The 20998-nt window shown below is 30.0% G+C and overlaps 1 protein-coding gene across 2 annotated transcripts in view; it reads left to right on the forward strand.

The window, feature by feature from the left end:
* The window catches only part of LOC107439392 (G protein alpha s subunit), a 42947-nt gene extending 40232 nt beyond the window's left edge, over window positions 1-2715 (forward strand). For both annotated transcript variants that reach the window (XM_043042822.2, XM_071184385.1), the window contains exon 11: window positions 912-2715. In XM_043042822.2, coding sequence (XP_042898756.1) covers window positions 912-1058 — 147 coding nt within the window. In that variant the 3' untranslated portion in view covers window positions 1059-2715. The remainder of the gene's footprint in view (window positions 1-911) is intronic.
* The last annotated feature ends 18283 nt before the right edge of the window (window positions 2716-20998 follow it).

Consider the following 20998-nt stretch of genomic DNA (forward strand, 5'->3'; position numbering starts at 1 on the left):
TTTCATTTTTCGAAAGTGAGATTTTTTTTCTTTACCATGTCGATTTTTGCCACGTATTATGCAAAAGCGTGCTTTTCACATTGTTCTATTCAACGTTTTCACAATGCATTCAGCCAATATCCATTTCGACCTACCGTCGGTCCATAGCGTATGAAAACCGCAATCATTTTACATGTTTGGTAAAATACTTGCGAATCTGTGTGTGCGTCTACTGAGCTGAGTTCAGTGACATTCTAGCACTCTCAAGTTCAAATCTGCTGCATTTTGCAAGATATTCTCAATTTCAGGCCCTCTGAAATCGAACTGAAAAATTTCTCGATCTTTTTATGGTGGCTAATATAATCAAGAAAAGAGTTCTTTGTCAGAAACCAGTTGTTTTATCATGATCATGTAAAGTCTTTGAAAATTATTTTCCATTTTGCTAATGTATATCAGTACGTGTACCCCAGGGGTACGGGAACAGTTTAGCGGGGGTACACGTTCTTATGGGAAATATCTTGCAACAAACGAAAATTTCAAAACATTTTATTTAAAAAACAAAGCTAGCCATGAAAATTTACGATTGCGTCTTTTTCTATTGGCTATTTTTTGCAGAGCTAACAGTTAATAATTAGTGGGATCAACAGCCAGTTGTGATTTTTATTTTTTTTATAGTAAAAAATATATTCATTTTTTTTTATTAGTGGTACACAGCGTTACGAAAAATTTTGAAAGGTTACGCAGAAGTCATAAGTTTGGGAAACACTGATGTATATAGTGCTTAAAAATATTCTTTAGAGTGCCTAAAAAGTATTTAAAAGGTGCTTATTTTTTGTTGTAAGATTTGGCTATGCATCCTGATGATGAAATAAGTGGGAATTTTATGTTTTTCTTTAAAATAAACTTGTATGTGTTGTCTCCTCTTTTTTTAGCGCATCAGCACAGCGAGCGGTGATGGGAAGCACTACTGTTACCCCCACTTCACATGTGCTGTAGACACTGAGAACATTCGACGGGTATTCAACGACTGCCGAGACATCATCCAACGGATGCACTTACACCAGTACGAACTTTTGTGATCGAACCACTGTTAGATTACTCTGTTCTTTTTTCTGTTATTGCATGCAGCAAAAAGGTGGAACATTATAAATACTACAACACTGTGGAGTGAAAACACTGCCTCTTTCTCTCAAATCATCATTGGCCATAAAACAACACCACCTGCTCTGCTGCATCATTCCGTGTGCTAATAGCGCCATCTGGCGGCCCAAAAATTAGCCGAGGAACATTTTGCCTACCCTCCTTACCTCCCTCTATCCCTCCCCCCCTAAAACTGTGATTTCACAAACAACAACAAACCACTACTCTCTCTTTTTTGTGTATCACGGTTGCTTCCATTTCTTCATTCTCTCTGCATTTCTTCTTCTCATGGGTGTTGTCACACATAAATAACATAGAGGAACCCTTTTTAGACGAAAAGAGAAATTCTGCGGTAATGGATATATTATTATTTTAGTCTTCTTCCCCCCTTCAAAACAACCGTGATGTGATTTTTATTTTTAATGCATTTTATGACTTTTTATTGCTGCACTTATTCTCATGTTTCAAAACCCATTATTATGTGTATTATCTTCAAAGAATGACAGGACATGCTGTGTGTCCCGTAATTGCATTTACGGCAGCCTATTTTGATTCGGTTTTTATTATATATACATATGTACATGTGCTGTGCATGTATATGTATATATATACACATATATACATAAATATATAGTTTGTATATTTCAGAAGTTCTCTCTTGGTGGTTATTGCATTTGTTAGTTTTAGTCTAGTCAACCTTTGATTTTTTTAGATTGGAATAGTTTTATTATTGTTGATTTATATTTAAGTTGTAGAAAGAAAAAAAATCATATTTGGATAGTATTTATTGTTTTTCGACAGGAATTGGCTGTGTTATTAATTGATGATGAGATTGAACGTCTTTATAATAAATTTTAAAAAAAAAGAGAGAGAGAGATTTATGGGTGCTTTGTTATCTGCTGCTGCTGTCTACTTAAAAAATCAAATTTGTTTTTTTTTCTCCTCTTTTTCCTGTTTTTGTTTGTATGCATTTGTCTTCCCTTGTTGCAGATATATTTCAGGGCTTCTTTAACATTAGGTTTCTAATTTTTGTGTATTTTAAATGTGTTGGTAGAACAACTATTTAATCAAGTTCATTATAATCAGTTAAAAGTGACTCGCTTTTAATTATCTATTTTTAATATATTTTTATATAAAATAATCTGCAGTCACGGATGGTTTTTTATTATTATTAATGCTTGCATCCCTCTATTAATATTAATTCCCTTTTTTTTTTAAAGGTTAGTGAAAAATTATGTTGAAAAATGTATCTTGCTTCTAAAGATTCCTTCTATGAAGTATTCTGTATTATTTATATACATATATATATATTCAAGGCCTGTTCAAGCTCAAACCAAATATGTTGTTACATTTTTGTTCTGGTATAGTCAGGCATTACTCCCTTTTTTTCATGTTATGCTTTTATAATAAATTGTAAAAGTGTTATTTAATTAAAATCAACTCGGTGTTTTAGAACATGTTTTTAAAAGGTATAATGCTTTTAATTAAATAAAGATATGTGTACATAATTTTTTAATAACTAATTAGTTTTTTCTTTTATTTTCTTGCTAATTAAGTTTGAAAAGAGCTTAACTTTCCTTAAAAAAAGAAAAGAAATTCTATAGGTTGGTGCAACAGTTTTTATGTGTGTGATCTATATGGTTATTTAAATTGCATTCAACTATTTAAATTATTTTTGTAAGTGAATTGCTAACTTAAAAATATGAAAATTAGGAAAAGAAAAAAAATTGGATTTTATTGTCGGTGAATCTTTTTTTTTTCTTTAACAAATTTCTCTTATTTTAGCCTTCATATTTTGTAATAGCTTTGCATAAACATCTAAGTGAATGGTTTGCTTCTAGTTTTTTACAACCTGCAGAATTTATTCATAATTGTGCAAGTGTAGCCTGATTCCAAACTATTCTGCCATCTGAATGTTTGCAAAACATTTCTAGTGATCCACATAGTGTTTACATTTGAAATTCTAATATAAATTTCATATTCGTTAAAGTCTAACAATAATGGATTTCCATATTTTTTAGTCTTTATAAATTTTTCTCTTTTATTTTTCAAATTCTAAGCTATTAACATTTATTACTTATTAGCATAGTAAATATGTAAACATAGATGGTCAAACTCAAATAAGTTAAAAATGTTTTTTCTTTTATAAAAATGAATGACCAACTCTTAAATTGTTTTTTTTTTTTTTTTTTTCTTGCAAAAAAGTGGATAATTTTTGTGTTCAAAAACAACTTATTACAAAAACGCATCAAAACATTATAAATCATCTACATTAAAAGAATGTGGTTTTTCAACCTGACAAAGCGTTTAAATGACTGTTTTTCTATTTATTGGTTCACATGGATATGTATATTAAACACAATGCGACCAAAAACTCCCACAACAAAAATTACTCAATACTTAAAACAACTCAGATTAATTTAAAACATTTGTTTAAAAAAAAATTGAGATGAAAATCTTATCATAAATGTTTTTATAATTCATTGCGTGTTCTACTTTGTGATGAGTGTGATTTATTTCATATTGCATAACTTGGGAGAGGTACCCAAATTTTGCACTTTGTTGTTGTAATAAAGTGTATAAATAGTAATAATTTTTTTTACAGAAAACACAAGTTTTTAGAAGTAAGTGTTCATAGATTTAAATATATATAACCTTAATAAATGTTATTGCATAATTTATAATTTCAAAAACTTCAAGTTAAAATATTTTTTCTTCCAAATCTAAGTTATAATAAAAGTTGGAAGTATATCATTGTCTCTTGGAGATGAATGTTTAAAATTCAAAACGGAAAACTTTGTACTAGTTATGTTGCAGCTCTGGAATATCCGCGACAAAATAAATTATTCAATATTTCATAGATTAAGCTGGAATTTTTATTTTACAAAAATTGATTCGTAATTCTCTTTTATGTTCTTATCATGCATTCAGTGTTTTACTTTGTGAGGAATGTCATTTATTTCATTGTACATAACTTGGAAGAGTTTTTTTTTTTTTTTTAAACTAAGTTTTAGAAATTAAGTGTTAATGCATCATTAATTCAAAAAGAAGGGGGAAATATTACCAGTTTGAAATGGTATTACACATTCATATTTTTCAATTAATTTGCTCATTTTATTAGGTATATATTTCTTTTTTGTTGCTGGGAATTAGTTATTTTTACAGTGCTACTAAATTGAATTCCAATCTATTATATTTTCAGGGTTTGCCCCTTAACAGGGAAAACAGGGGAAAACCTGAAAAATTCAGGGAATTTAAAAATCGCCTAAAATAACTGGGAATTTTGAGTTTTTCATTACGAATTGAGAAAATACAGGAAATTTTGTTTCTTATTTTTGTCTTTTAAGAGATAGTGACTGCTCAAAATGCAATCTATGGAATATTTAAGGATGATAGTTCAACTACACTAAACTATTTCATTTACTATAGCATTATTTGTTTTAAGTATGTTCAGATGTACGTACCTTTTTTTTTCTCTAAGTTTTTCCAGCAATTCAAACTAGTATATTTAGCCCAATGTACCTCACACAAGCGCACAGGGATTGTGTGTTTCTTCTTACTGTATTGTGCATAGTGTATGTACAAGGAAGACAGGGTATTTTATTTTCTAGATTAGATTGGCGATCCTGATTTTTTAAGTACTAACATAAATTAATAACTTCTGATGTTGACCAAGTTATTAGTTGGCAGTTTTTTTTGAATAATTGGGATCTTTTTTCTAAAAAGCATCTACTTATAAAGGCTACTAAATTATGATAAATATGTTTCTCTTTTTTTTTGGCAACACTTACCTATTTCAAAGCTTTTTTTTTTTTAAATGAGACTTCCAATGCATGTTGATTGTCATTTTGTTGCCAAAACTTTGTGAGGCTTGAATTTTCTGTGTGAGTGAAATATGATATCTGTAAAAAATCTGTCTTTATATTTTTGTAATAGCTGGCAATGTATTAGTTTCAATTGTTAATAACAGCAAGTGTTCCTCACAAACTATGCATTGAGCATAATAAGATAACGTGAAGCCATTAATAATTTTTCAGAGCCCAGTTCTCGTAAATTCTAGCATGTTTTCTAAAATGAAATTGTAATAAAAAAAGTCATCCACAGAAGTGAATGTCGATTTCAATGTAAAATCTGAAATAGACTATTCTGATCTGTTTTATATTTTGTTAATTAATTTTTTAAAGTGAGAAAGCGAACTTAAAATATATTCTGCCAAATTTTATATTTAAAAAATTGGCAGTTTTACTTTGAAAAAATTTTGTACTTTAATCATGAATTCCTATTACATATAAATATGTATGTAAATTTAAATCTTTTTGTGATTGTTAAGCTAATTTAAATGACTAAAATTGGCAAAATATTGCTTTGAAAGTCTTCTACATATTTTTTTCTTAAGTAGTATCATTTTTCTTAACCTTTTAATTTGTAAACAACTTTTTATATTTAGTTTAGAAAAAATGGAACCTATTTTAGCAATTAATAGTCTTCAAAGCTTTGTTTTCATAATAATGAACTTTTTAACTATTTATTCAATTCAAAAACATAATTACATGGGGGAATTATTTTTATTATGGTTGCCCATTTCTCCTGGCTAAACCAATAATTCTCGTGATTTGTGTTCTCTAAAAATGAAAAAGTGTCTTAACAGAATTTGGATAAAAATAAATTTTTTGCCCACTTCATTTCTTGCTTGAATATTTAAATATGTATGTATTACTGCTGAATAATGAAGTAAGCCTTATTCATTATAATGAATGTAATTTTTTTTTCTTTATCTTAAATGCTCAGTTTTTTTTTTTTTTTCAGAACTTTTTATTCTAAAATGAATTTAGTGTTTATTATGATTAAAAAATGTAACGAACATAATGAAAAAATTTTGCGTTATAGTTTGCCAATAGTAACTGGAAAGTATTGCAGTCCATTTACATAGGGTTGCCATTCCATAGGGAAAATATAGGGAATTTAAAAATCTCCTGAAATAACAGGGAATTTTTATTTTTTCTCTACGAACTGGGAAAATACGGAGAATTAATTCTTATTTCCGTCTTTTAAAAAATGGTGATCACTCAAAGTGTAATATATGGGATATTTAAAGGTGATATTTCAGTTATACTAAAATATTTTATTTACTATAGCCTTATTTAAGTATGTTCAGCTATTCATTTTTTTCTCCAAGTTTTTCCAGCTATTAAAATTAGTATACTTAGCACATAATAGCTGACGCAAAAGCACAGTAATTGTATTTCCTCTAAGTATATTGTGTATAATATGTTACACAGGGAATTTTTTTTTCTCCAGATTTGTAATTATTTATATCCTACTGAGTTTTTACATTTTATAGACTAAAAAAATCCCTGAAATTCCTTATGTCTAAAATTTTTGAAAGGTTATTGTATAGTAACAACATGATTTATATATTTTTTTAAATTTAATGTTTTTTTTTTTCCTCTTTATTTTGGCAGCTTTGTTTTCTAGAGTTTGTCTCCTTATTTAATCTCCAAATTTCGTGAGTTCTGTAAATTAGATTTCCTAAAAATAGGAAAGACATTTGAATGTGCTAACTTTCTGACACGATACAATTTCACTTTACTTCAAATGCATATTTTTGTGGATCATGTTTTTAACTCTAGATTACAATAAAACTTTTTACGGAGACGAAATTCTGTGCAACTTAGGAATGACTCATTTGTTTTACTTGAATTATGAATTTTAGGGTTACCACTCCACAGGGAGAATAGGGAAAAACCTGGAAAATACAGGGAATTTAATAATCCCTAAAATAACAGGGAATTTAGATTTTTTTTTTCCCTTAACGAACTGGGAAAATGCAGGGAATTCCTCTTCAATTAAATATATGCATTGATTTTATATGTGTACATAATATACAATGATACATGAAGAAACATTCATTAATATAATCAATACTGTAATTTGATAAACTAATAGCCAATATAACAAATCTCATTATTAAAAATTGTGTATAAAAAGTTCCTGAAAACAATGGCAGGTGCGTTGCACAAAATACGCATAAATTGAGGACTCTGTCAATAAAAGTTTTATATGATTTAAAGTTTAAGAAAGAATATATTTATAATAAAATATGTCTGTCAATCATTTGTCATGTATGTGTCTTCCGAATTCTAAAATGTATTTTTTGGATTATCTCTTTAATTTTTTCGTATCAGGAGGAAGAAAAAAATTTGTGGTTGGTAAAAATTGTTGAATGCTATTTAAGTGTGAGTGTATGAAAAACTGCCTTTTTTTTAAAAAAAAATTACATCTTAAAAATAAATTTTTAAAAAAAACATTATTTTACAGGTTAATGATGAACAATAAAGATATTACTCAATCATTATTAATGCTCGCCACAGGATGATTAATTATAACAAAAGGGCGATTTTAAAAAGTTCTGTAAATGTTTTTTCAGCAAAATTGCACCCCCTTTGCACTTTATTATTAAATTTTTTTTAAATAAATTTGCAATATTTTATGACGTTCTGAAAATTTATTTCACTCTTATTTCTTAAAAAATTTCTCCATTTTAGAGATGAACCTTGTAATGTTAACCATATTTGAGATAAAGTTTGCCACTCTTGGCCTGTTTTACAACTGCCTAGTAGCCTAAATTTCCTATTTTTTTCCTATCTATAGAAATATGATATTTTAGTTGAAATTCATTCGCTGAAAAAAAGATTTAAACGATTATGTGCACACTGTTTATTTTTAAAATAATTAGCATGTTTTTTTTTTTTAAGTGTTTCAGAGAGAGGGTCCTAATCGCAGTAACATTGGACGAGTTTAAAATTAAATAAAGTAGTCATTACTAATTTTTTGTCTATTTTATGCCTTTTTTTTTTTCTTTCCAGCTTCTACACAAGTCTTAAAAAGTACTAATTTCTACATGAATTTTATTTCACCATCTGATTTCATTCTAGCACCAGATCGCAAATAAAGCCCCATACAAATTAAAATTGGCAATAAATTGAGAACGAGTTTGCTCGATCAACAATCTTTTAATGTAGATGTGTGTGCTTATACTTACCCATATTTTAACTGCTGATGTTTTAAAAATGGGATTGGGCTTATTTTGAAAATATTTGTATGGCATTACTTCTTGTATATTTTAAAAATTATTAATGTTGAATTTTCAACATTGTATTCTTCCTGTTAGTTTTACTGAATTATAAAAATACCTCTTGGTTGAAAATAATGTATTAAACTGTGAAATACAACTTTTTTAATATTTTACTTTTATAAGTCAACTCTTTAAAAGTGCTTATTTTTAGTTTGAAAATTGGAGTAAGAGCCCCATTTTTTGTTCTATTAAATCTATGTTCTGCCATTTTTCTTATTGTTTGCTGTACTGCATATCTATGAGTGAAACAGAAGTTACAATTTGTTAATTTTATCAAAATTTATTTATTAAATGTATGTATTTTTTTCAGTACATGAAAGACCTAACATAAAAGTATCACTAAGTACGGAAGAGATTTTGACACAGCAAAGTTTAAAAACTACATCCGTTGATTTCTTTTTAAAAAAGTGAATGTTCGCAAATAGCTAAATTTTAATTATCTGATGTTTCCAATAGTTTCCTTCATAACTATACTGTATTAAAATGTTTCATAATTTAAATTTTATCCGTACATTTCATTCTTGTGTTCTGAAAAATTTAATGATGCATTTTGTAGGATTTTTTTTGTGGAGGTTGTCTTTTTCAATAAATGAATCTCTTTTTCATAAAACTGATTTTTAAAATGCCCTGTTAAACTGCAACATGAGATCCAATAATCAATTGCAGTTCCATAGTCTTATTATTTTTAAAAGTTATCTATAGTTTGTCCAAAGTAAGAACTCCCCTAGTCATTCGTCTGGACATATGGCGATGACTTTGGTAACGAGGTATAACTATTGCAAATAGTTTAGGACAGGTTTTGGCTCATGTCGGAGAGAGAAAGGGAATCTTTTTCTTCCGTCTGTTGTGTTAAGTAAAGAGAAGCTACCCTCCCTGAAATGCGCTATTCTTGTTTCCATAGCAACAGACGGTCTCAGATTTTGTAGCTGGGGGAGTTCTTACAGTAGACAAACTATACTCTTATTGTATGCAATGTAATACTTGTTTTGCACCAACCTAATGATTTCTTCTAGTCTGGCTAAATACCAAAATGATTCTATATGCAGATTATTATTATTATTAATATTTATTATAAAAGATAGGGTCCGTATTTCATGACGACCTGTTCAGACCTTTAGTATATATGTTCATATAGTTTAAAAAGTGTGAAATGTGTCTTTTAAAAAATTGTTATTGAAATGCTGTAAAGATTAATTTAAATAAATTTAAAAACAAAAAAAAAAAGTTTGGGAGGGGATTTTTGTAGAGCTCAAAATCTAGGAAGTACTAATTACAAACTGTTGATTATAAAATTCTTGTAATGGGGTGACATTCCAAAAATAAAATTTAATAGTAAATATGGATTGTGTGTTTACTTTGGTGACAACTTCATGAAAGGCATGTGTATTAACATCCAATATGAATTTTAATTTTGTATTTATTTTGAATTCATTTTAGATATGACTTGACTGTATGTGAAATGGAGAGCTAAAATATACCTTTTTATAAACTCATGACTCCCTCCATTTTTTTCACTCCCTCCGTTTCACACGTACAAAAGAGAATATTTATTTGGGAGACATGGTTCGTAGCATTTTTAAAAATAGGTAAAAGGTGCTTATTCTCGCTTTGTTGAAGTGCTTTTTTTTCATTGAGTGTTTTTAAAAAAAATGCTTAATTTTCTCTTTTCGAAAATGAGATTTTTTCTTCTTTACCATGTCAATTTTCACCATGTATTATACAAAAGCGTGCTTTTGTATAATACATTGATCACTTTGATTCGCATGCGATCTAATTTACAATCCAGCGATTCGATCTCTTTTTTGAAGATTTTTCTTTTGGTTGTTATTCGCAATTATAATAAAAGCTTTTATTTTATTTTTATTTGTTACCTGAACTTTAAAAAAAAAAAAGAAAGAGTTCTGAGTCAAGTTTTTTTTTTTAAATGCCAAACAGGTGAGCGGGTCGTTAAACGCAGCTGGATAGGAAAGTCGCTGTCTGCGAAGGAACTGAGGGTGCACTGTATCGGACATCGTTCTATTTCGCGTGTCGTCCTGGTGACTACCAAAGCTGAGATCCATCCCATTCATTTTTGTAGTAGTTCATTTACGTCGCACTAGACACGTGCACAATGCGCTGTTGGCGACGGTCTGGGAAACATCCCTGAGGAAGATCCGAAGAGATGCCATCACAATTTTGATGGCACTCCCGCTTCGGTAGCCAGACGACCTGCATGCGAAGTTGAGCTCGCTACGGTAGAACAGTTTAACGAGGAACAATGCCGCACACCCTCGGTCCCTACGCAGACTGATCCAAGTGGTCACTCACCCGCACACCCCACTCATTATATGCTTTGCACGTTTGCCAAAGCCCTCTATATTGCGACTGACTCCAAGCACTTCTACAAAGGATCAAAATTGCGATGGCTTATCTTCGGGGTCTTTCTCAGGGATGTTTCCCAGACCGTCGCCAATAGCCTATAGTGTGACATTAGCAACTTGGTTGGTGTTAACTGGGAGCTGAATTCGAATCAACCAGCCATCGCAAATATTCGAACGTGGGTCTTCTTGGGAGGCGAGCATAAGCTTTTTAAATTTGTTGCCCTTCATAATCAATAGCTTTCTTACAGCTATGGCCATCCAACTAGTGTGGCGGGTAGAATCTTCGTTTACCACTGTTTGAGCTGAGGTTCGATTTCTCGTTTTTTCGAATTGCAATTTTTGTCATTGAATGTTTATTTTATGACCCAAATTATCTTCACCTTGTTTGTGGAATTATTCGCTTAAAGAAAATCATTTCCGCAACAGCCAGCTAAGGCACCACAATCTTCTATTGTGGTCAATGTTGCAATGTGCGCAAGCCGCAATTACTTCCCACTCAAGCTTGTACCCATTGATCTGAAGCTGTGTGGGTTATCGAGGAACGAAGACTCAGTCTTTAACCTCTGAACCATCACAGTTCGATAATTTTCTCTTACCTATAAAAAAAAGTATATAAATGTGCTTTTATAAGCATTTTGTAAGACATTAATGTTTAATAAGTAAACAGAGCCGTGTTGACTCAGGGGATAGAGCGTTTCATTTCCAATGAGGTGAAACTGGTTCGAATTGCCTTGCCCCGACCACAGTGCTAACGCAAAATATTACCAGTGGTAGACGGATCATGGGTTAGAGTTCTCTTGCCGTCAGGCTAACCTTAAGAGGTTTTCCTCTCCATGTAATACAAATGCGGGTTAGTTCCATCAAAAAGTCCTCCACGAAAGCAAATTTCTCGCAATACTTGTACCAAGGCCGGGATAGCCTGGTCGGTAGGGTGCTGGGCCCATGTCCAAGAGGTCGTGGGTTCGATCCTCGCCGGCCAAAGACTCCCCGTGTAGTAAATGGTGACTGATGCACGTTAAATCTGTCGAGTCTCAAAGTCCTTCATGTTCCCATAACAAATCAATACCTCTGGGGGTACTGATCCAGAAGTTTCCTTGTCTTCTGGATTGGTTCAAAATGACAAGGCTACGGAGTTGAACATTAGTAGTCGTAAACCCATGAAATTGGGTCGGCTGTTCAACGACGGTTACAAAACAAAATACTTGTACCAGGAGTTCCTTTGTGTTCTGGATATTAGTAGTCGTAAATCCTAAATTGGATCGACTGTTCAACATCGGTTAGAAACTAAAATACGTAAATATTATTTACTTATTGCAGTTTGGCCTGTCGCACAGTGGTACCCCTATTTTGGGGGGAAAACTCTACCCATCTCTGATAGAATATGCCTGAAGAATCTCTACCTCATCGAAAGAAACTAAAGATAAGTTCGTTCCTTGCACTCTTTCGCGATATCACTTTTATTTTTATCTTGATTACTTATATTAATAGGATCACGGTAGAACTTATAAAATAAAAATTTCAGGTCACCAGCATTGCAGTTCAGGGGTACACCGGAATTCGGGTGATGTTTTTTTCTCGTTTCCAATCTCTAGAATCCCGTGATTTTTGCAGTGATATTTTTTTACTAACTTCTTTGAAGAAGATTGCTCTGTTTCATGTCTACAAGAATATATTCTTCACTCCCCGGATGAATAAAAGAGGAAAAGAAAGCTGCCCCCCCCCCCCCCCCNCCCCCCCCCCCCCCCCTAGTGTTGGGCCTCACGTAAGTGCCTCATGATTGATTCCGAGAAAAATGGCTTGACAATTTATCTCCTGCTATGAATGAACCAGGGCTAAAGAGAATAGAAGGGTTGGTTCACTCCTTTGAAGTAGCTCTTGCCGCGCCAATCCTCCGATTTTCTCTAGTGACGTCACTTTGGCGCAAAGCTCGCACTTTTACTTCAAGAACGGAGCGTTCGGCCTTACTAGCTCTAACTAATATTGGAGCATTTCTTTTTGCGAGATATTCTAAGACATTTGTTATTTTCTATAATGACTCTCCTCAGTTTTTGCAGTGAATTTACAAAAATTTAAAACTATTATCGAAATGCCAGTTTGCGCGATTGCAACTTGAAAAAATTCTGATAGAGAAACAAAAGGAAAAAATATAATTTTCCGCGTGTTCCCTAAAGTAAATGAACAGCTATGTAAAGAATGGATTCCGAAATGACACAGTTAATATAAAACAGCAATACGTTTATTCTGTCGTTAAGAACTTTTATAAAAAATTAATGATCTAAACAGAAACCGCCTCGTTACTTCAAAAAGAAAGGCAAGTGAAAAAAATTAAAAAATAGATAAACTCACTGAAAATTAAAATGTAAATAAAAAGTATAAATAAAATATATAGTGTATAGTTGAAATTCTCCTAATTTCATAACATATTGTTAATGTAGTTATTCTAAATATTTATGATTTCTTTAAAAATTATATTCTCGTAAATTTAAATATCTATAAATTATATCATTTTAAACATCCATAAGCAATTGTAAAATTTTTAATGTCATTATGAACCTAAATTATTATTTTGTTTCAGTAATTAGCGTTTAAGNTAATTTTTTTAAAAATTATATTCTCGTAAATTTAAATATCTATAAATTATATCATCGTAATTTTAGACATCCATAAGCAATTGTAAAATTTCTAATGTCATTATGAACCTAAATTATTATTTTGTTTCAGTAATTAGCGTTTAAGGTTGATGTTTCCTAATGATTAAGTATGAACAAATTGCTATTAACGGCATATTTTAAAATTAGAGATTCTAAATTTAGCTCAACTTATTGTTATAAAGGAATATGTAGATAAAAAAAGTGTCGATATATGCTTTCATTTTTCTTAATAATTAAAGTTAAAACAGAACTTTTTAAAATAAAGTATTCATAGTGTCATTTTCGCCAACTAGTAAAACATTTTTCTAAGTTTAAAAGGCCAAAAAAGTTTTTTTGAACTATGTTTATGAACGTAAATAATGTGTTAATTATGTAAAGTTTGAAAGCTAATAACCAGAAAAAGACTAACTTATTTTTACAAAGCGAAACATGCAAAGTTATCAAATATCTTTGCTTGCGATCTCCGAGATCTGTGGACACAGTGACGTCATGAGGAGGGAAATCGTAGCTTCAGCTCTAAGAGCGGAGTGAACTAGCCCTTCTATTCTCTTTAGCCCTGTGAATGAACGCTAAAATAGAATTTCAAAAAACAGATATAGAAAAATTTATTTAATTTTTTTTTTTTTACAATATGTAACTTACCATATAAAGATACCAAATATTTAAAAATCTCAATTTTGAATTTTTTGTCGCTTACGTTGATTTTTCAATTGCGCGGCAGTACATTGGCAGTGGCGTATGTAGACTTAGGTACGCCCTATCTTAGACATAACACAATTTTTTTTAAATTATAATATGAGACAACACTAAGAAGAGACATTCGGGAATTTATAATTTTTATAAATTTTAATTGAATATGAATTAATAATCGTGATGAAAAAGTGGAATTTGCAAAAAGTAATAAATTGGAACATTGTATACACTTACTGTGTAAAAATATTGAAATGAAATATATCTTAATAATACAAGGAAATAACTGACTATCTTCAAGTATTTATATTCTAAGTTCAATTAAGGATTATTTTTAAAGTGAATTGAAAAATATTTTGTAAAATATAAAGATATTTTTTATCGAAATTCATATACTAGGGTGCGCAAATTTTTTAAATGAAGGGCTCAGTGCCCAAGTAATTTAGATATGTTGACGACAATAATGATAATTTTAATGTACACGTAAGTGTTTTAGACGGCTCCATTTCTCAGTCAACTTAGCGATTTATTTGCATTAAATTCATTTAACATGGTGTATAGCGTTTTTATAAAGTGCTTATTTTCGTTTTTTAAAAGCCCTTTAAGTGCTTTTAAAAAGTGCTCAGTTTTCCCACTTCGAAACTGAAATTTTTTTTCTCTACCATGTCGATTTTCGCCGTATTTGTACAAAAGCGTGGTTTTCGCGTTGTTCTATTCAACGTTTTCACAATGCACTTCAGCGTACTGTCGGTCAGTTTCGTATGAAAGCGCAAGCGCCAAACATTTTACACGTTTGATGAAATACTTGCGGGTCCGCATATACGTGTACTGAGCTGTGTTCGGTGAGCTTCTTGCACTCTCCTGTGCAACTCTGCTGTATTTTGTAAGATATTCTCAATTTCAGGCTTCATTTTTCCACCCTCTGAAATTGAACCGAATTATCTCTCGATCTCTTTATTGTGGCTAATATGAACAAGAAAAAGAGTTCTGTATCAGAAACTAGTTATTTTATTATCATATAAAGTCTGAAAACTATTTTGTTAATGTATATAGTGCTTAAAAATATTCTTTTAGTACTTAAAAGGTGCTTCTTTTTTGTTGAAAGGTTTGGCTACGCACCCTGTTTCAATGATTATAATTCTTTTTTAATTATCTGAATTCTTTTTTTTATCAGTTAACTTAGTCATATACTATTTGCATAAAATTAAATTCCTTCAAACATCAACATTGAAAACCGAACTTTTCAAAATAAAAATACCTTGAAACCTCTCGGGAACGACCACTTTCCGTTCCACAGATTGGTCGTTATTAGAGGTTACTAAACAAAAAGGGAAGGGCAATCAATATCGAAAACAAATATTTATTTTAACAAAACAAGTTCCATATTTTAAGGATTGAACTCTTCAGATTATATAAAAGTTAAACGTATCAATACAAGCCGATGCTTAGTATTTGGTGGTTCAATGGTAGACTGATTCTACTGCACAGAATATCAGCCCTCTAGCGGGGAGATTTCAAATTAAGCCAATTTACTACTACATTTCTCAACGGTTACCTCCATTGACTTTAAAATTTTTATCGAATTTACATGATACTGCGCAAACGATTTTAATTTTACTTAGTGTTTAGATAGAGTTCAATGTTTTGTTAAATTTAGGACATTGATATTAAGTGAATTATAAGAGATTTTAGGAATCTTAAAATGTCTTTTTTAATTACTTTTTACAATACCAAAAATTAGAAATAAAACTAAAAAATACAGTTAATAACTCACAGTTGAGTTTTGTATTAATATTGTGTTAAAACAGGGTGATTACCCGGTTTTAACAGAAACCTGGAATTATCTGGTACTTTTTTTGTACTGGGGAAATCAGAGAAATTTGAACAAAAATCAGGGAATTTTAAAAAAAAAGCTGGGGTTTTTTTCTTTGATTTTTATTAGTTTTACTAATTTGTATTATTCATTAATTTTCATAATTAAAATTATTTTATCATCCATTATACCAACTTTTAGACGGAAATTTATTGCTGAACAATTGAAATACCATCCACTTAATAATTCGCTTGCATCAAAATTTGGTCCATTATAACCCTGCTGAACTAGTGCCACATGAAAAGTGCTTATTTTTGTTTACGTTTTTTAAAAGCCCTTAAATGTGCTCTTTTTTATTCAGAGTTAGTAAAAAGTGCTTAATTTTCTATCTTTTAAAAAGAGATTTTTTTTTCTTTGCCGTGTCGATTGTCTATCCAAATTACAAAAAAAATGCATTATTTTCACGATTTTCTCTGCAACATTCATAGTTTTTTTTTTATCATGATTATGTAAAGTTTATGAAAATGTTTTCGAATTTTATTGATTTTATGTTTATAAATTACGAACTTTAAACAATAGAAAAACATTTTTTTACTGCACAGATCCTGATTATGATTTTTTTTTTTTTTTTTTTTTTTTTNTTTTTTTTTTTTTTTTTTTGGAAAGTGATTATAAACATTTTTTAGTGCTTAAAAAGTACCTAAAAGGTGCTTATTTTTTGTTGAAAAATCTGGCTACGCCCTCTGATAGAAAGCCCTTCGACCTCTTTGAAAGGCTATGGTTTATTATATATTTTCTTCTATATTTATAAAATTATGTCCTTTCCCCCTCTTCCATTCCTTGAATCCATTTATCGTTCAAGTTTGTTCTGACGCTTTGAGGATTTTTTTTTCTTTGATAAATAATTAAAAATGTTTTACTATTTATAACTTTATCATGTACGTGATTCTTCAGCCAATTTGCGGAATTTTTTGAAAATTTTTTGAATTTCTGCCAATCTAAAATTTAAATTTCATTACTCATATTAAATCTCGTTAACGAGACATTAATTCCACCCTTATCAGCACCCTCTTTTTTTTCTTTCTTAATTCTCATTCCTGGGTGACACCGACTTTTTTTTTTACGCAAATCTGAGAAAAATGTAACTTTCAGAACAGGATACTGAAAAGAAAAATCCCAATTTTGGTCCTTACAAATGAATGAACTACGAAGACGAAAGCAAAAGGTAGAAAATTGATTATCTAAAAAGTAATTCAAAAATGGCACACTTGAAGGATCGTTTGTTAGAAAAATTGTGTTTTTTTCTAATTTTTTTTAAACACATACTGTTAATGAGCAACAGTTTCGTTTCATATTCCGATTTGTAACAGGAAAATTATTTAATCAATGTTAAATATTCATTCCCTTTTTTATTTGGCTACAATTACATAGAAATTATTTTTTATTTGACATCAAGATTTAAAATCCCGCTCCCAATGAATGCTCCCAAAAATATAAGTTTGCGGCGCCTCTGAAAATAGTAAAACACAAGAACTAAAACAATTCAAAACTCTGCAATAAAGATAAGCTTAATAGTAATAGTATATACATATCTATATATTTGAAATGCACTATTCAACTTTGTAACAAATAGGAGAATGGATAATATCTATACAAGTTTTATCTATAACATATTGTTCTACTTCCAAAATTGACCATAAGAGGGCACTACTAAACATAGTCGCGAAAGTTTTTTGTATAGTAAAAATTGTGGCATACAAGGCATAAAAAATAAGAATCATAATCCGCCCCGTCCCATTTCCTTAAACAACGAAAATACTTTTTCAAAAACAATTTTTTTGCTGTATCTGTAAAAAAGGATTGTTAAAAGACGAAAAATTATGAAAAGAATTAGAAAAAAAAAAAGATTGCTATGCAAAACTGGCATACAAAGTTGTGATGTGTTCTTTTTAAAAAAAATTATACAGAGAAAGCTCCAGGAAGGACCACCTCTATTTACCCCCACTTTTGTACATTGCGTCAAATGTGGAAAAGATCAAATAAAGTAACGCAAAAAAATATCAAAACCAAAATTTTAGCAAAACAGCTTAGTAAATTAAAATTTATTCAAAGTTTTTGTGTTAATATTGTGAAATTTATTCAAAATATTTAGTTTTATTTAGAGAGCTCGTTTTGACGATACAACCTCACGTTGTAGTCAAAATGCACTAAAAGACGATGCTTGCTATCAATCATTTACTTTAAGAGATGAAAGTTAAATTAGAAAGAAGAAAAAATAAGCATCTCAAACAAACAAACCTCTTCTCACCTTTTAACGAGCTGTTTGCAGTTGATAAAAATCCAGAAAGGAAATAAAATAAAAATTTGGGAACAAGACAATCGGTGATTAAATAAAGTGGTTGTACGCATAAGACTTTTCAAAATCCACGGGCCTCTCAGCTTTGCTTCGAATTCTTCCTCTTTAATAAAAATTTGGGAACAAGACAATCGGTGATTAAATAAAGTGGTTGTACGCATAAGACTTTTCAAAATCCACGGGCCTCTCAGCTTTGCTTCGAATTCTTCCTCTTCATTATGTTCAGAAAAATCTTATTCTTTTGACCCAATTAAGATCCATTAAGTCATCAATGTCGGCATTACTTTCAAATTCTTCGCAAACTGGCACCAAGCTAATTATTTTAATACCAAAATTTAAACATTAATATAATCATTAAAAGAAAACTTGTTAACACTACAGTCGCAAAAAATAAAGATACGTTGCGAGCATAATTTTCACTTTTTTTTAAAAAAAAAAAAAAAATTCCAACTTCTGTTTTGAATGTAATAAAGATGTAATAAAAATAACCAAAAAAATATATATATGTTTTTGAAAATATCCATCTTTACCCCACAAAAAAAATTAAAATTAATGTTTAAGTTTCACAAATGCTCTAGTTATAAATATATTTCTCTTATTATTTAAATTTTGAGCTGAAGTCAAAATGAGCATGGCTAATCCAAAACAAAAATCCAAAAAGTATATCCCCCCCCCCACCTCAAAAAAAAAATTTCTTTTTTGAAAGATAAATTGTCACCCAAAAAAAATCCTCCAGTTCTCTTAAAACTAAAAAACAAGTTTTACGTGTGTTTCTCTTATTTGCTATTTTTTTGTAGAGCGCTAATAATATAAGAAATTTGTCCAAAAAAAAATTTTTTTTTAAGTGCTATAATTTTTTTTTTCTTCTTCTACAAATGACCCCTTAAATAATCAAAAATATTTCTTATATAATGTAATTTATGATAAAATTGTATAAAGTACTTTTAAAAATTAATCCCCCTCCAAAAACAAAATGTCTGTGGAGATTTAATTTTTTTCCTGAGCACCTAAAGTCAAATTGTCCAGTGTTTAAAATATTCTAACTTCCCTTTGTTTTTCATATTCTCAAATTTCTTTTTATTTTTATTATGTTACATATTTATGTATTTTGAAAGCACCATTAACATTTAAAAAAAAAAAAATATGAATAAATAATAAAAGAACATATAAGTATTAATGATTCTTATCATACTTTTTTTTAAAGTTTTATTGTTAAAACTGGTCACAAGAGGGCGATACTAAGCAACTTCTCCAAAACTTTTTAGAGCATGAAATATTACAGAAATTACGCATGAACATTAAATTTCAATTGAAAGTAGGGCTTCAGCATCATATTCTTGTAATTTACTGGGCTTTCTAAAATTATATGAAAAAAATTATGTTTTTTAAAAATTGGTTTTCTTGAAAACTGATTTATGGGGACATTTTTCGATCCCTACTCTACTGCAGGTATGAATCACTATTACAGAAATTGTAACAGGACTCCAATCAGTTATTGCAAATATTTAAATTAAACAAAGAAATTTAAACAAAACGGAATTTCAATTCTTACTATCAAATAAAATAAAGAAATTTAATGGAAAAAATTTTACTTTAAAAGTATTTTAATTCAAAATTACAAGGAAGGATAAAGGGGAAAAATAGTTTAAAATTATAAAAGCTTTAAGACACTTGAATAAGGAGAGAATATTCTAAAAGAGAAGAACATTTATTCATGATTCATCACTGTTTCTGAGGTTTTAATGGATCTTTTGGGAACCTGGGGCGATCAGATTATTTAATATCATTAAATTTTCAATTCTTTTTTTATGAAACTTATATAAACATGTCTAAGTGTAGTTGCTACAAAAAAAAAAAATAATAGTAATTAAATATAAAAAAATCATTCTTCTTAGAATTTATCTTAGTTTAAATCGCCTAGTTAGATAAGGTTGTTAATCGAAGGTTCCGCTGTAGTATGAAATGAACTGATGTGAGTTTGTAGCTGTTACTCGTGACTGTAAGTTTATTCTATCTAAAGCCAGCGCTGTCTACGCTTATTTTGAAAATGGCGCAAAACGTCAACATGGAGAAAAGCCACAGTTTTGTCAAAATGAAAAACATTTGTGGTCTAATTTTTTAATATTTAAAAACATACTCTAATGCAACATTACTTAGGCTCATGAAAATTTGCAAAAAAATGTGAATTAAACGGTGATTTTGATCATTTTCATCTAGGTGAACGATTTTTTAAAAAGTTTAATAACTTTTAATATATTTAAGTTATTTGTCTGTTCGAAAGCCCAGCTAATTCTTTATGGCAAGATTATAATATATAGTTTAAAATCATTGCATTGCTGCAAGTGTAAGCAGTGGCGTAGCTACCTAGGGGCTAGGCGGGGCAATGCCCCGGGGCCCTCAAGCTCAGGGGGCCCTCGAATCCTTACCAGAATTCTCGATCGAACTGAACTTTTGGAAATTTCTCCCATTTTCAAACTAAATATGACAGGTTGCAACCCCACTTTAATCATGACAACTCAGTTGAGAGAAATTCAAAAGTTATGCCTAGGGAATTCCCCTAAATTCTTTCTGTAGGTTGGCAGTGTTGTCAATTTGACGGATAGTGATATGTGCGCTTTATTATTCATCGATGTTCGTTTTATTGTGAATTCTAGTTAAGATTTTTTTCTTTCAAGAACGTTTAAAAAATTAATGCTGTATCAGGAGTAAGTAAGTTAATGTCAATAAACTTTTTTGTACTGGTCAATATAGTGGTTCAATTTTACTTGATTTTACCATTCATATTGATGTCCGTTAAGTCAATAAATCGTGTCAAATCTATAGATTTCGGCTACAGCTCATTGTATAACGCGAAATATCGTGAAAAAATGCAAG

Source organism: Parasteatoda tepidariorum, chromosome 8, assembly GCF_043381705.1.
Source record: "Parasteatoda tepidariorum isolate YZ-2023 chromosome 8, CAS_Ptep_4.0, whole genome shotgun sequence".
Taxonomy (NCBI): domain Eukaryota; kingdom Metazoa; phylum Arthropoda; class Arachnida; order Araneae; family Theridiidae; genus Parasteatoda; species Parasteatoda tepidariorum.